Source organism: Dasypus novemcinctus, chromosome 16 (genome assembly GCF_030445035.2).
Source record: "Dasypus novemcinctus isolate mDasNov1 chromosome 16, mDasNov1.1.hap2, whole genome shotgun sequence".
Lineage (NCBI taxonomy): Eukaryota > Metazoa > Chordata > Mammalia > Cingulata > Dasypodidae > Dasypus > Dasypus novemcinctus.
This window is the reverse complement of record NC_080688.1, coordinates 38,670,581-38,686,136: the sequence shown is the minus strand read 5'-3', so window position 1 is coordinate 38,686,136 and position 15,556 is coordinate 38,670,581. Positions and strand designations below refer to the sequence as shown.

Sequence of the window (15,556 nt, the reverse complement as noted above, 5' to 3'; positions counted from 1 at the left end):
AATGCAGGCATCTGGTACCGATTTGTGACAATATAAAAATCAAAGCCGAGCGCCCATGTAAATATTTTTTTTAATTCCAGATTTTGCCAGCCTGCGTGTATCTTATTCATTTTCTGATACTTCAGACTTAACTTCATTTTCCTGGCTCCGCCAGAACAAAGTTATACATAAGGAACACCGCGCCTCTTAAGCTCGACAGCCTAAATTCCCTTGAGCTCTGTGAAATACAGCTCACAGGGAGGGTGGATCTAGATTGGACAACCGGATTGAAATATAACAGTTGCATCTGTTCCAATAGGCCTGGTCCCAATTACTCACTAGCGTTTGTTGCAACCAGGATCAAACAGAAAATCTGGTTTAATTGCTCCATATACACACACAGCAGCCTCCCAACGGCGCACCCATACTCAAACATGGACTGAAAACAGAAATGACGAGAACATTGACTGAATGCTGAAATATCAAGACACACCACCCGGATTCTAATGAACAGGACCCGTTTTGTTCAGGAGGGTCACAAAACGTGCTTAGATAAAATGGCAAAAGGCAAGAGAGGACAGTAGCAAGAGCGTGATCTTCCCCGTTAGATAGGATCCCAGGGCCACCAGGCTCTGTGTGACCTGGCAAGAAATTGAACTCTTTGTTTCGATTTCCTCCTTGGCACGGTGACGGTAGTTCCGATAAAATAGGTAAAGCCCCAGCAGAGTATTTGGGATATAAAAATAACGTCAGTTAGTTTTTGAAAACTTAGCCAGGCACTGTATGCTAAGTGCTTTATGGAAATCATATTTAATCCTCAGCCATCCCATTAACTCTCTGATTAGTATTTCCCTCCTTTTTTATGGATAACTGAGGCTCAAGGAGATTAAGGAAGCTGGTTAAAGTCACACACACCCAGTGAACAGCAGATTGGGGATGTGAACTAACTTTCAATGTGGTTCCTCAATGTACTTTTAATTTTTTTAAGTAATTTTTCTTTTTTAGGGGGTACCAGGGATTGAACCCAGGACCTCGTATAAAAGAAGCAGGCGCTCACACTGCTGAGCTATACCCACTCCCTTCACCACACATTCTTAACCGCTACATACAGTTAGTGTTGAATAAGCAAGTCATTTTTACTACAAACCGCCAATCTTCCTTTGAATCCCAGAACAAGACAATGGGTACTCTGATGCTTAGTTTCAACATCAGCCCACTCTGCAGTCTCTCTAAGGCATCTGTTTTTCTCTTGGAGAACATATAGTTCTTTTCCACATTTGGGATAGCAAGGACTTCTGAGCCCAATAAGTTGCAAGTATGTGCAAGTTGAACTAGAAATTGTTTAAAAAAAAATCTAATAATCTAGTTCGAGGATTTTTTTAATTAGAAGGAATTGTATGCCTTTAACTGAAATTAAATGAGTGAATCTGATTTGGGGTATTTTTGAAATTTGATATGTTCAACATTTATCTTAAAAGGTAATATTGGAAACTTTAGGTCCAGTAGGTTAGAAATGAGTTTAAAGTTTAGGATGATCTCTCTTTAAGCAGAATCATTTTCCACTTAGAGAGAAAAAGAAAAATATCCACATGCTCATATTCGACCAAAAAGTTATTCATTACCTTTCTGACATATTACCCTCAGCTATTTGAAGTAAAGCCACATAATGGAAGGAAGGAGGGAAGGAAGGAGGGGAGGGGAAGGGAAAGGGGAAGGAAGGAAAGAAAATACGGTCATTTCCAGTACTAGGATTTTCCTTCCAGGTATCATTTCTTAAAAACAGGCTCTTCCAAGGAGCTGATGTGCTTCAAGTGGTTAAGTACCTGCTTCTCACATGGGAGGTCCTGGGTTCAGTTCCCAGTGCCTCCTAAATAACAGCAAAAACAACCAACAAGCGAAACAAACAAAAAACAACTCAGGAGGTGATGTTGCTCAGTGGCTGAGCGCCGCCTTCCCACATATGACATCCCCAGCCCGTAGTACCTCAGAAACAAAAACAAAAACAGGCTCTACCAATCAAGCAGTCCACATACCAGATACTTGGGAGTCTCCTTTGATGATACCTCCCCCACCTCCCTTCTGCATCCAACCCCTCTCCAAAGCCCCCTTACCTCCTGAACCTCTCTCACATCTGCACGCACGCACGCACGCGCACACACAATCACTGCACTCCAAGTTGCCACCATCTCTTGCCTGGGCAACTGCAGTAGACACTGGTTTCCTCACATCTGCTGCTTCCCCTTATCTGATCCATTTCCCAAGCACTTCACCTTCAAGTCTATGACCCCACCTGGCTAAAAACCCTTCTGTGGCTTTCCGCCACCTTTATGCTTAAGACCTGAATCTTCCACATGACTTTTAGGTTCACCTGCTCTTCTTGCTCTCTGAGCTCCACACACACTGCACTTCCTCTAGTACCTCCATGATTCTGTGGATAGTCACAAGGACAGGTGACAGTTACAGTGCCAAAAGGATTAAAAAAAAAAAAAAAAAACACTGTTCTGGTCTCAAATTCAGCCTGCCTCCAAGTTCCACCTGCTCAAAACCCTCCCTCTCCTTCCTCTGAAATAGAACTCGCCCTCCTTAAGGGAGTGTCCAGGGAGTCTCGCCCACCCCCCTGTGGGCCATGGAAGTCACAGCTGGCCTACAGGTACAGGAAACCCTGCCACTCCCGCCATAGAAAGGGCAGCTCCCAGATATGTCCTGCCACTGTAATTCTCCCTCTCTCCTGCCTTGGGATGTAATTCTACTTCTCTCCTGGAGGGCGGTGCCAGACCCCATTTGTCTCTGAACAAACCAGGCCACCCCAGCCTGGCACCCAGAGGCATGTGCAGATTTGATCATATAAGTAGCTGCCGACCCAGTGCCAAATGAGCTATACCTGGGACCCTTGACAAAGCCCCAAGGTTGTTTACCTAGTTTTAAAAGGAGGGAGGCAGGAGCCACATGCAGAGGAACCTGTGAACAGGGAGGGGAACCAGTGGGTGAAAGACAAAAAGGCAGGGCGCAGATGCCTAAGTAGCATGGGAGTCTACATGGCAGAGCCTACAGTGAATGGGGGGGGGGGGTTCCCTGAGTGTCCCTGGCCTTGGAAGAGGGCACCCATAATTTAAAAAAAGGAGTGGGGAGCAGATGTGGCTCAAGCAATTGAGGGCCTGCTTCCCACATGGGAGGTCCTGGGTTCAGTCCCCAGTGCCTCCTGAACACAAACAAACAAAAACCAGAAACAAGCAAACAAATGAAAAAACCAACTCAGGGGAGCCGTTGTGGCTCAGTGTTTGAGCACCAGCTTCCCACATACGAGGTCCCAAGTCCAATTCCCACCCTGGTACCTTGAAAAAAAAAAAAAAAGCACAGTGAGCATGAAACAAAGAACTGTCTTTGCAGGTAATATACTCCCCCCACATATGCCCTGATGGGGGCTGCAGAAATCTTCCACTGTCTTCCATTAACTGGCACGTGGGCAACACTGGCTGCTATTCAACCACTTGGCTTTGCTGCTCTACAGGTCTAACAACGTTTCCTGAATTTACCCCTCCTTCCTTCCCTGTCCCTGAGTCCTTAGTTTAGCAATGGAAATTGTCAAGACTCCAGTGTAGGCTGGGAGCAAAAGGCAGTTCCTAATGAAGGGCACATGGTTTTCCTGCCCTGTTATGATTTTACTTTGTTACTACTTATGAAATTAAAACAATGTGGCAAATTACCTGTTCAGTATAGCCTTAGCTCCACCAAAGCAGAGAGCACTGCTCCAGACAATTTTAACAGACCCTGTCAAACTTCTCAACTGCTTCTTGACAGGACAGTTAGGATGCAGGACAATTAATGCAATTAACAGCTACAGTTTATCGACAGACACTAAATGCCAAACATCTGCTAATGTTGCAATCTTATTTGAATACCTGCCAAAACCCTAAAAGGTGTTCTACATGTTGGAGAAACTGAGGCTCAGAAGGGTCACATGAGGGCTGTCTGACTCCAAGGCTGATCTTCCCACTCTTGAATCTGCCTACCCAACTGGCTGAGAATGAAGCTGTGCCATAGGAGTGCAGGAAATGAAGAAAGCCCATTCCATGTGGCAAGCAGTGACCCCAAATTGTATTTGGAGACAGCTGTCCTTACGAGAAAATTTTCCATGTCTAGGGTACCAAACCAGGACTCTGCAGCCTGTACCAGAGCTTATCATCTGAAAATCAGCATCCTCCTTTGATGAGAAGACACTGGCCAGCCAAAACCAGAGCACAATATTTCTTTGTACTTTAAAATACTGACCTTGATCGACTCTGGCCCATAGATCTGAAATGGATGAGGCTCTGCATTTTTGTTCCTTTGAGGTTACAAATATACCAAGTGGAAGATTTAGGACAGGAAGAAGAATAAAATTTTATAGTACATTTCAGAAAATGAAAATACATTGTTCTCTTAACTTCAGAGAAAACATTATTTTCTGTTTTTCTTAACAGCACAGTTTTTTTTTTAATCCCCTGTAAGTGATACTGCCATGGTAGAGTTTCTTTGTTTGAAAACACTCAATTTAGAATGAGAAAACTAGGATTTCAATCCCCATTCTGCCATACTGGAATGCTTGACCTTGGATGAGTCACTTAAATTAATTGTTCGTGGTCTAGACTTTCTAAGCTTTAAAACAGCTGCTACACTGCCTTTTTGAAATGACTTGAAATGAAATCTATGCAAGCATTTTGTAAGCCATAAAGCACGGAACAAATTAAGAACGCACACTATTATTTGGTATTAGTTATGTGATGGATAAATTAAATCCCTCAATTACCCACACAATTACCTCAGACATCTGTAATCCCACCTTCCTTCTTCACCGCTCACCCTCTGAAAGCAAAGAAAGCCTAACACTTGACTGAGAACTTCCTTTCAACATCAAATCAACCATTTGTCCCCTAAATGCCAATGTTTGTCCTTAGGCAAAAAACGTTCTATAGCCTTTGACTGCTTTCCCTTCCCTGGCATTCTCCTCCTCCTCCTCCTCTCCTAAGCCTATTGAAGTAGACATTGTGCTTTATAAATAACTGAGCCAGAGAGGAAAGTGCTTCGCAGTAACAATCAGTGTGCCAGGCACATAGAAATGATTGACATTCTCAAATATTTTGTTCGTCCCTTGTTGAATGGTTTGTCAGTTACTTATCATGGAACTTAACCTAGACTGAAGCCATCCCTGGGCTTAAACTGAGGACGAGACTGAGCCTTTCACACACACCATTACAGTCCTCCAAGTCCTAAACCGCCAGCATTTGCATGGTGTGCCCACAAACTTTCATCGCTGTCACCAAGTGTGCAGCAGTAAACCCCAAACCACATTAATGATAACCTTGTTAAATATAAACCAGTGTGCAATTACCCAAGCTGCTAACCCAAACAAAGAAGAAAAATAAAAACCCAGGAAACCCAGATTGATTATATATTCTCGGAGGCCTTTTAAAAACCAAACAAAAAAAAAAAAAAAAAAAAAATTACAGAGCTTGTGAAAGAGAACGATGGCTAATGATTTTGTTTCCTACACGTAATACTAAGCCCTTGGAGCCCCACAGTGCCTGTGAGGAGGTCTGTAAATTGCATGTAGGCTGGAACTTGCGGATGTCAGATATTTTTTAGGTGGAAAATGGGTGGCAGTGACCCTTGGGAAAATTCACATTATGATGTTAAGCGACAGATTCTTATGAAAGTTCCCGGTTTTCAAACTCTCTCTCCGATAGAGATTTGTTACATGGTGACCTTCTTGTCCAGACTTGCGGGGTGAATGGAATAGACAAGCTAGCGTTTGCCAATTCCGGGGGTGTAAATACTCCCACCTCCGATTTCAGTTACCGACGGGGGGGGGGGGGGGGGGGGGGGGGGTCGCAGCTGAAACAGGCAGCTCAGAAGCTGGAAAACCAGTGGTCCAATCCGAGGTTCTAGCCATGTGGCCTTAGGCAAGTTCCCAACCCTCTCCTCGGTCTCCTCAGTGCTCTGTGGATGTGCGATCTCATGGGATCGCCGTGCAGGTTAACTGAATCACCGCGTGTAAGATGCCCAGCCCGCGACAGGTACTCAGAATCCCACCTGTTCCCACACCTCCCCGGGCGAGGAAGAGGCAGGCGTTGGCAGGTGGGGTGGGCGGGGGTGCATCTTACACAACTGGCCTCGTTTTACCCCCGGGGTCAGGGATCACATTCAGTGAAGTTGGAAGTTCCCTGGTCAAATGGTTAGGGCCGCAGAGCTGAGGAAGGAGGTGGTGAAGGAGGGCACAGGTAGGCTTTTAGAAAAAGGTCTGGAGTGACTGTTGGGTGAAAATAAAAGACCCGAGGTGCTGGAAGGGCAGTTCCAGGATAAGTGGGGCTTTGAGGAGAAAGGTACCCTAAAAGGATTTTTATGCAGTTCTACCGAGGTCTTGGGATCAAGTTTCCCTATGAACCCATCTGTCAGACCCATCAACCCGTTGCCTGGAGCTGGTGTTAAGACACTGGGCTGGGGCCTCCGAGATGCCCCCAGAGCACGAAGACCCCAGGGCAATCCTGAGGGGGTGTGTGGGGAGCAGGGGTGCAGCTCTGGGAGTGGAGGGTCCCAGGGGCTCTGCTAAAGCCCGGGTTCTGCTGTGGACTTGAAGGGAAGGGACGTTACTGGGAACACGGCAGGACCACTAGTGGGTGCAAGAGCCAGGGACCTGGAGAGGGGTGGGTGCCCCGCCCCCAAAGGCCCTGAGGGTGTGCAGGGGGCAGAGTCCTAAGAGGCAGGGGGCAGAGTCCTAAGAGGCAGGGGGCAGAGTCCTAAGAGGCAGGGGGCAGAGTCCTAAGAGGCAGGGGGCAGAGTCCTAAGAGGCAGGGGGCAGAGTCCTAAGAGGCGAGCGGCCGAGGTGGCCGGAGGACATCTGGCATGAAATACAAAGAGCCAAGGACGGACGGGGACAGATGCGGGGTTCAGAGCGCCTCTCTGGCAGCTCGAGCAGGGGCTGACAGGGGGTTCAAACCAAAGCCAGGAGCCTCCCAGGCGGGTGCCACATCACCCGGGCTCAGACCAGGGCAAAGGCAGGGAGGAGGCAAGAAGGGGCCGGGGGGCCCGCGGCACAGCTCCTGGGTACAGGCGCCAGGCTCGGGCAGGCCAGACGCACTCACCTCTGTCAAAGGCCGGGCAGCCTGGACTTCGTGGGCGTCGCGGCTTCAGCGCCTCGACTCTGCCACTGCAGCCCAAACACAGCCAAAGACCGTACAGAGACATGGAGCGGCTGGGCGCCAATCAACTTAGAAGAGCCAGGAGGTCTGATTGGGCCTGTGGGCCACGATTACAGACCCCGGCGAGGAGAAAGGGCAGGCTGAGAAGTTCCGGGGGGGGGGGGGGGTGGTCCTGGGGAGCCGTCAATGCCTGTACAAAGGTAGCGCACCCAGGAAGAGGAGGCTGCTGTTCCCGTTTCAAGGAGGAGCGGGACGGGGGACAAGGCCAGAGGTACCTCCTGACTGTCTGGGTACCTCATCATGCTCCTGTTACACCATGTTCTGGATAAATAAGGCACATAGAGTACAGGTGAGCAAGGAGGCAGTAAAGTTTATGGGGATTTCCTTGTGGCTAAGAAGTACAGGGGGAGCTGGGCAGGGCCTAGTTACCGAAGGCACATCCCTCACGTCCACAAGGAAATTGCAGCACTAGCAAGTGGCCTAAGGGGTGTCATTTAGGCCAGCTTCTGCCCGTTCAGCTGGAGTCAATTTAACAAGCATTTATGAGCTGGACTCATAAACCAGAACCCTACCAAGAGGTCGGTCAGAGCAGGATTCCGGAGTCAGATCGCCTGGGTTCAAACCCAGCTCCACGTAGGAGCCGAGTGACTCTGGGCAAATTACTTAACCTCTCTGTACCTCAAAATGGGATGATAGTGGTCCTTGTCTCTGAGTCGTTATAAATATGAACTTCCCTAATCCCCATAAAGTATTTAGAATAATGCCTGGCCTGGCAAACGGCAGGCCTGTGTGTGTGTTAAATAAAATAAACCGAGTCCAAGGTACTGAACCGGGTTCCACTGGGGATGGAATGAAAGGCCCCTGCCTGAGCAGCTCAAACAACGAGCTCACCCCGCTGGGGTCCTCATCACTCTGTTCGAAGCTGCCCGTTTACCTATGTGTCCCCAGCACAGACAGGGACCATGTTTGACGCCGCTATGTCCCATGACACGCACAGTGCCATGTGGTGTGTCCGATGCTTACTGAATGAATAAATGATACAAGGCATTAAGTCCCAATATCAGAATTTCCTCTACTATATACCTAATAAATAACACCCCTTGCCAGCCCCGAGACCTTGAATTCCTGCCCCTCTGTGCCGTTAGGGGGCTGAAAGCAACGTCTGCTTGTAAACCCCGAGGCCCTTTGGAAGCAGGTAACTACAGATCCTTCCCAAGACGGGAAAGGGGCAGTGGCCGGGGACCGACTGCATGCCAGGCACCGGCTGCGAGCCTGACTGGCCTCCCAGTTGTCCCCCTAGCTGACACACTGCTGCTGCCAGAGGAAACACAGCTGCAGGTATTACTTTAAACTTCACTCTTACACCCAGGGAAACCCATTCATTCATTAGTCCATCTTCTGCCAACCGCGAGCTGCCACCTCTACCTCTTAAGGGTCAGATTATCCACACTTCCCCACGCCAAACATGCCCAGGCCTCCTCAACAGATGAAGATGTGGGAAGAGGCCAGACCTGAAAGCACGGCTGCTCTCACCTTTCCCAACCCTTTCCTTCCATAAGGAGAGGGAGGCCCAGAGGGGCAGGGGCAGGCCTCGTTTCCCTTCCTTGGCCCACACCCTGACACATCACCTGGGCTCACCTGCCCCTCCTTCCCATTCTGCTCTAAGGCCCCCTGCCCTTGGCTGTCCGCCCAGCTCAGAGCTCTCATTCTGATGGGGCAAAGTGCATGTGTGCAGAGCTCTGACAGCGGCTGGGGACACCATTCAGGCCAGAGTGGTTTCTACATCCTTCCCGGTGAGGTCACACCTGACCTGTCTTCCCTGGGCACATTCCGGACGAGCAGGCCTCCAATCAGCCCCCTACCCCGCCCCCCAATTCACTTGCCACATCACAGGCTCTGGGACTGCAAGGAGAGTGAAACCCTGCCTATTTCCACCAGCCAGACCCACTTGTCAGACCCTGTCCCCATCTGGGACCTCAGCTTTGGCTTCCACAACTCACACTGCTGTAAAATTATGTTTGCTTATTGCCCAGGAGATCAAAGTCCTTTCTGGGCTTCTTGCATTGCAAGGCCAGGTGGTTTCCAGTTGCTGTTCCAGCAGGAACCCAGTTTTGACCCCAAGAGAGGCAATGCAGAGGGAGGGGTGGCTGGAAGCTCCAGCCCATTGCCAGCAGATGGACATGAACCTTGCCTCCTACTGGGGGAGTGGCCTTGAGCTGGTTACTTAACTGCACTGAGCCCAGCCTTAAAATGGGACAAGTGGGAAGCGGACTTGGCCCAGTGGTTAGGGCGTCCGTCTACCACATGGGAGGTCCGCGGTTCAAACCACCGGCCTCCTTGACCCGTGTGGAGCTGGCCCATGCGCAGTGCTGATGCGCGCAAGGAGTGCTGTGCCACGCAGGGGTGTCCCCCGCGTAGGGGAGCCCCACACACAAGGAGTGCGCCCCGTAAGGAGAGCCGCCCAGCGCAAAAGAAAGTACAGCCTGCTCAGGAATGGCACTGCACGCCCAGAGAGCTGATACAACAAGATGACACAACAAAAAGAGACACAGATTCCCGTGCTGCTGACAACAAAAGTGGACAAAGAAGAACACGCAGCCAAAAGACACAGAACAGACAAGTGGGGCGGGGGTGGGGGGAAGGGGAGAGAAATAAATAAATCTTAAAAAAAAATATATGGCATAAGTGTACCATGCAAAGCCTCCCTATTCAAGGCTGGGCTCCACTGGCATCCCTGGGCACTGGATAGAAACACAGGATCCTGGGAGCAGGTATTGCTCAGTGGTTGAGTGCCTGCTTTGCATGTATAAGGCCCTGGGTTCAATCTCTGCTACCTCCTAAAAATATATATAGTAAGTATAAAATCTTGGACCCTCCCCAGATCTATTGAATCAGATTCCATTTTTTCACAGGATCCCCGCATGATTCTGAGCACAATTAACACAAGTTTGAGGATCCCTGAAATAAAGCATTTATCACATGCCCAGCACATAGTCAGTCCTCCATAAATGCAAGCACAGTTGTTGCTGCTGTCAAAATTCAATTCACAGCCTCAGAGATAGTAAGCACCTACGAGACCAAGACACAGGCAAGGCTCTCGGGAGGAAACAGACCCAGCCAGACAGATTCACTTGTCCACGGCCCCAGGGATGTCAGCACTGGCAGGACTCGAACCCAAGACTTGGTATCCCCATCTAGGGCTCTTCTGTATCACTTGCCCTCCTTCCTTGAAGGGCCTGACTTGCCACCAGGCACAGAGCTAACTCGGGTGTTCAAAAAGGCAAAACCCCTGTGTTATTTTAGAGTCACACCTGGGGGTTCTACGAGACATCTTTGCCCTGCATGCCAACCTGCCAAGCCACCCAGGGCCCTGCTTCCCACCCTGACCAGGCTCGATGGCACAGAACGGCTCGTGCTTCTCGGCGGCCGCCTGCCACTCACAAGCTCAAGCCAGTGGGGTAAGCCAGGGCTGCTGCCAGCTGTTGTCTGAAATGCGAAGCCTTAAAATATACCATATAAAGTCACACTCCTTTTCATTTATGAACACCAACCTGATGCAGAACTCGTTGTCCAAGCGGGGTCAGCAAGCCAGAGGGCGTCTTTAAGGCATCCTGCTGCTCACACCCCAATCAGAGGCCCAATGTGCTGGCTTCCCAGGTGCAAGGCCCCTGGCCCACAGCCCCGGCTTCCCTAGACACGACAGCAGAATGAGGGAGGAGGTCCCCAAGAGGCTAACCTGGGGGGCATGACTAGGAGACAGAGCACAGAATCACAGCACAACCTTGGGCCTGCTGGATCCACAAAGAACACTTCAGCCAACAGCTCAGGTGTCACCTCTGACGCTGCTGCAAGCAAAGCACAGTGCTACAGCAGAGTGGGAGAGAAGGATGCCACTGCATTGATGTCAAAGATCCAGGCTCCCGTTGAGGCCAAAGCTGGGTTGGAACATTTGTGCCTCTCAGCAGCTGGGCCAGTCTTAGGCAGTTACTTAACCTCTCTGAGCCCCGTGGTATCTGTGTCTGCAAAAGAATCTACACAGGGGGAGGTTCTGAGGATTAAATGGGGGAGATATCGAGCATCCAGTCCAGTGCACAGAGAAGGTATAATCACTCAACCAACAGGAATTTACTGGGACCCACTCTGTACCAAGGCCTGGGTACTGCAATGTTCTTCCCTCCAGGTAGCTCAGTTTGGAAGTCCAAGCAATGACTTATGGTCGGTTTTATAAGTTTACAGACTGGAAAAACAAAAGAGAGGGTTTCAAGATTCCAGCCCCGGAAAGTCCGATTTTTATATACCCAGAACAAACCTGATATATAAAATTTCAAGTTCATTTTAAAAAGGCAGCTTTGGGTTCACTGCAGTTGTGCATCTCAAACTTTAATTTGTACCTGTATCACCTGGGGATCTTATTAAAAATGCAATTTAGGACTCAAGGAGTCTACAGTCTAGAGTGTGGCTGAGAGTCTGCAAATTCCTAACCAGTTCCTGAGAACAGATGGTCCAGAGACCAATTTTCTAAGTAGCAAGGTTCTATGCAATTCTTTCAATAGCAAGAAACAAATCCATAGAAAGTATATTTTTATTTAAAAATAGCTTTCCAGGAACACATCCATTAAGTAACATATGGAACTACACGGACTACCAGGCTTCCTTAAGGGAGGTGCACAAGGAAAGCAACTCGCATTCTTTAACCTGGCCAGGACCCTGTTCACACGAGTGTGCACACTACGTAGGCCGGTGAGAGTACTCTTCAGTGGTCATAAAAGCAGCACGCTGATGACAAAATTCTTGAAAGCAGCACAGTAAAGGGAACAAAACATGCTAGATAGTTGAAGTTCATCACTTGCACTAAATCTGAAACCAGCTTTTCTTAAGTCCCTGATTTACCCATTTGCTCCCTCCCTGTACATTAAGTTTAATGCAGTTCCTGCTGACAGCTGGAATAATTTTAAATTTTTACACCATTAAATATTAATATAAGACATGAATAAAAACATACAGTATTAATAATTTAAAATATTTGAATGTGTTTAAAGGGGGAAATTCTAGGCTGTATATGTTACTAGAATAAAATTTTTTTAAAAAACCCATAGGACTGTGTAACACAGTGAGCCCTAATTTAGCTCTGGGCTAGTTAGTAATAGAATTATAATAATCCTGTTTCCTCAACCATAACAAAGGTACCACACTAATGCAAGGTTTAATGTAGGAGGAAGATATGGAAACTATTTTCTACATGATTTTTCTATCAACTTACAACCTGAATAAGAAATTTATATAAATAAATAGCTTATTAACCTGCCAAACACGGATTCTTCAGAAGTCATGATATTGTGACTGTCAGATTCAGGAAGCACCTTCTATTGACTAACTCATCTTAAAGTGAGTGTTGGGGAAGGCAAGAAGACCTCTCAGAGGTTCATATTTATAAAGTCAGAAGTTAAATTTCTGGAGTGTCCTTGGATCAGAGATACTAGTAGGAAACCCTCAATAGCCCCTGAATTGAGTTTCTTAGAGCAAAAAGTGTAATGTAACCCAATCCCCAAAAGCTTTCTGTACGGAGAAAGCATCTCTCTAGCCCCAGCGTAGACTGGCCTTCCACTCTGGCTGAGCATCACATGCATGACTATTACTTCCTGCCATAACCCTCTCGAGGAACCCGGCTTGGGCTCAAACTATAGACCAATATCTCACAGCATAAGAACGTCAAGGGGTAGCATGGAGCAGCCCTGAAACTGCCGAGTGCACATGGCTCCTTTACGAAGAACCCACCCAGACACACGCACCCACAGCGGGGAGACGCAGCCCGGACAGAAACGGCCAGAGCCAGACTGTCACCTGTGCCCAGCATTCATCAGCGCAGTCCCAGGCTCACACCCATCTGCCGGCCCACGTGCACCCGTGCTGCCCTGCTACCAAGTCACGACTTCATCCGTTTGGGAAGCAATTAGACTACGTGCTAACTTCTGACGAGCCTGGCTAGTTCTTCCCCATTTATACGCTGGGGAAGGAAGTTAAGTTTTCCAATAGGTCACCTTCTTTCTTAGGCCAGGGCGAGCCTGAGTTTTTAGGTGAGCATTGCCAGAGAGGCTGTTACAGAAAAAAGTTTTCCTTCCCATCTGATGCCTGCTAAGTTTTGGCAAGCTCTCACCCCAGAAGGAGAAACTGAGGAGCCAGGAGGTTAAAATAACGGAGCCGAGGTGGAGCGTATGCTACAGTTTGAGAGGAGGCCTGGTAGACAAGGGAGACACTTCCTGGGAAGCCCGGGCATCATTACCCCACCAGGGTCCTCTCCCCAGTCTCCAGTCCCACAGCCCGAATTCCGACTGCCCCTTGAATACAGGGCCATCAGCTCCAGCTACTTCCTGGGCAATAAGCAAATATTCAACATTTTGTTTTTGCTATAATGACAAATATCTGCAAGCACAACAAGCTTTTGCCTAGTCTAGCAAACTCATCTTGGAGTGGGGGGGGGGGGGGGGGGAACGTATCAAGTCCTTTTTTCTCCTTGTCCCCCATTCCCAGGGCCAGTTGTTAGAAAATAAAAGGAAACTGCCAAGTTTTCCTAGGCGGTAGGAATACTCAGCGCTGGCAGGGGTTCCCGGCATGTCTGCTGCGAGTTGAGGCTGACGCGCGCGCACAGCAGCCGGCGGGCCCCGACTCTGCCTCCTCGGCCGTGAGCTTGACCCAAGTCTCCACCGCGTGGGGAGAGCGCGTCTCCGGGTCTGGCCCGGATTTCAGCAACTTCGTGATCTCCTTGTAATGAAGCTTTACCGCCACTTCTTGAGGGGCTCCCACCACTCCCAACTCCAGACCCACACCGCAGGGGCACGGGGTTCCAGTTCTGCGAGAGCGAGCTCGCACTCCCCACGTGTGGGGAGGCTGGGTACACGCGTGTGCACACACACACCCCGTGAACTCTCCCTTCCTCACGTACCCTCGCGGCTTGGAATTCCGGCCAGGAGTCGCGGGATCCTGGAGGGCGCGAGATGGTGGGGGCGACCCACATCCGGCAGCAGAGAGACCGCCGCCAGGCCGGGTGCGCGGGGAAGGGGGGAGGGTTCGGCGTGCGTCCCGTCGAGGATACTCACCGGGACCGCTGCAGCTGCTCCAAGGCGCCGGTGCTGCCCCCCTGGCCCAGCTGCTCCAGGGCGCAGTAGTTCTGCGAGGTCTGCCTGGAGAAGGTGATGGGCAGGATTCCCTGAGTGAACGAGTTGAGGCGGCCCCGGCTGCCGCTCCCACTGCCGGGGGTCCCGGAGCCCAAAAAGGCGGCCGCCGGCACCTGCACGCTGGTAAAGGCATCGTCCTCCTCCGACTCTTCCTGCTCGGCGCCTCGGGGCGCGTCGGGCGGCTGCGGCGGGCCAGAGGCAGAGAGAGGCGCGGGCCGCGGGGGCTGCGGCTGCTCCCCGGACGCCCGGCCGGTGCCCAGGGGGCTAGCGAAGCCCCGGGCAGTCCCGGGGCCGGGCGCGGCCGCGTGCGCGCCAGGGAGGAGCGGCGGCAGCGGCGCGGGCTGCAGGGCGCAGGGGCCGGAGCCCGCGGTGCCCGCCGCCCAGTGCGCGCCGTAGCCTCCGCGGTCGGCGGCGGCGATCAGGCTGTGCCGAGTCCGGGCGCCGCTCTCCTCGCCGCCGCCCCACTCCTCGTCCTGCAGCGGCGGCCGTCCGTCCAGCGAGATGCTGGTGAGGAAGGACAGGGCAGCCTGGCGGCGCCGTGGGTCCATGCGCGGCTTCCTGGGGTGCTCGGGCGCCGGCGGCTGGGCCGCGGGCCGTGGCTGCGGCGGCTGCTGCAATCCGCTGCCGCCAGTGCCCCCGGCGTCGGTGCCCGCGCAGCTGCTGCTGCTGCAGGCGGCTGTTCCGGCGGTGGCAGCCGTGGTGGCCGCAGCCGCCGCCATTGTGTCCGTCTGCGGCGATCTTTGGGCGATACCCCGGCAAGCGAGCAGCGCCGAGTGCTAAGCGGCGGGCGCGAGCGGCGGCGACCCGGGCTGGGCAGGGCGCGGGGCGTGCGCGGCGGCCCGGCCCCCCCGCGGGCGGGCCATGCTCGCCCCTCGCGGACTCGGCCCGGGGCGCCGCCCGGGCCACGCGTGCGGCCGGAGGGTGGCTGGGTGGCTGGCTGTCCGGCCGTCCTCCCGCCGGTCGCTCGGTCGGCGGGTCCCGGGCCCTCCCCGCCCTGGCGCTCTTCGGCTCCCGGGCCCTGGTGTCCGTATTTATAGGTGCGCGCGCCCCGCGCTCGCGCTCCGAAGCGCTCTTTGCAATAACACAGTATCACGTGTGGGGAATGAAACCTGGGAGGAAAACAAAGCCGCAGGCGGCAGCTGCGGAGACGCGCGGCGGGAGGCGAGAGGACCGGCGGAGGAGGAAGGGACAGCGGGCGGCCGGCTGGCGGACGATCGCCGCGCAGTCAAG

The 15,556-nt window shown here is 51.5% G+C and overlaps 1 protein-coding gene across 1 annotated transcript in view; it reads right to left on the bottom strand.

The window, feature by feature from the left end:
• Window positions 1–15,120, bottom strand: part of CABLES1 (Cdk5 and Abl enzyme substrate 1) — a 111,556-nt gene extending 96,436 nt beyond the window's left edge. The window contains 1 exon segment of the mRNA XM_058277543.2: window positions 14,249–15,120. Within this exon segment, the coding sequence (XP_058133526.1) occupies window positions 14,249–15,045 (797 nt within the window). The 5' untranslated portion in view covers window positions 15,046–15,120.
• Between the last annotated feature and the right edge of the window lie 436 nt (window positions 15,121–15,556).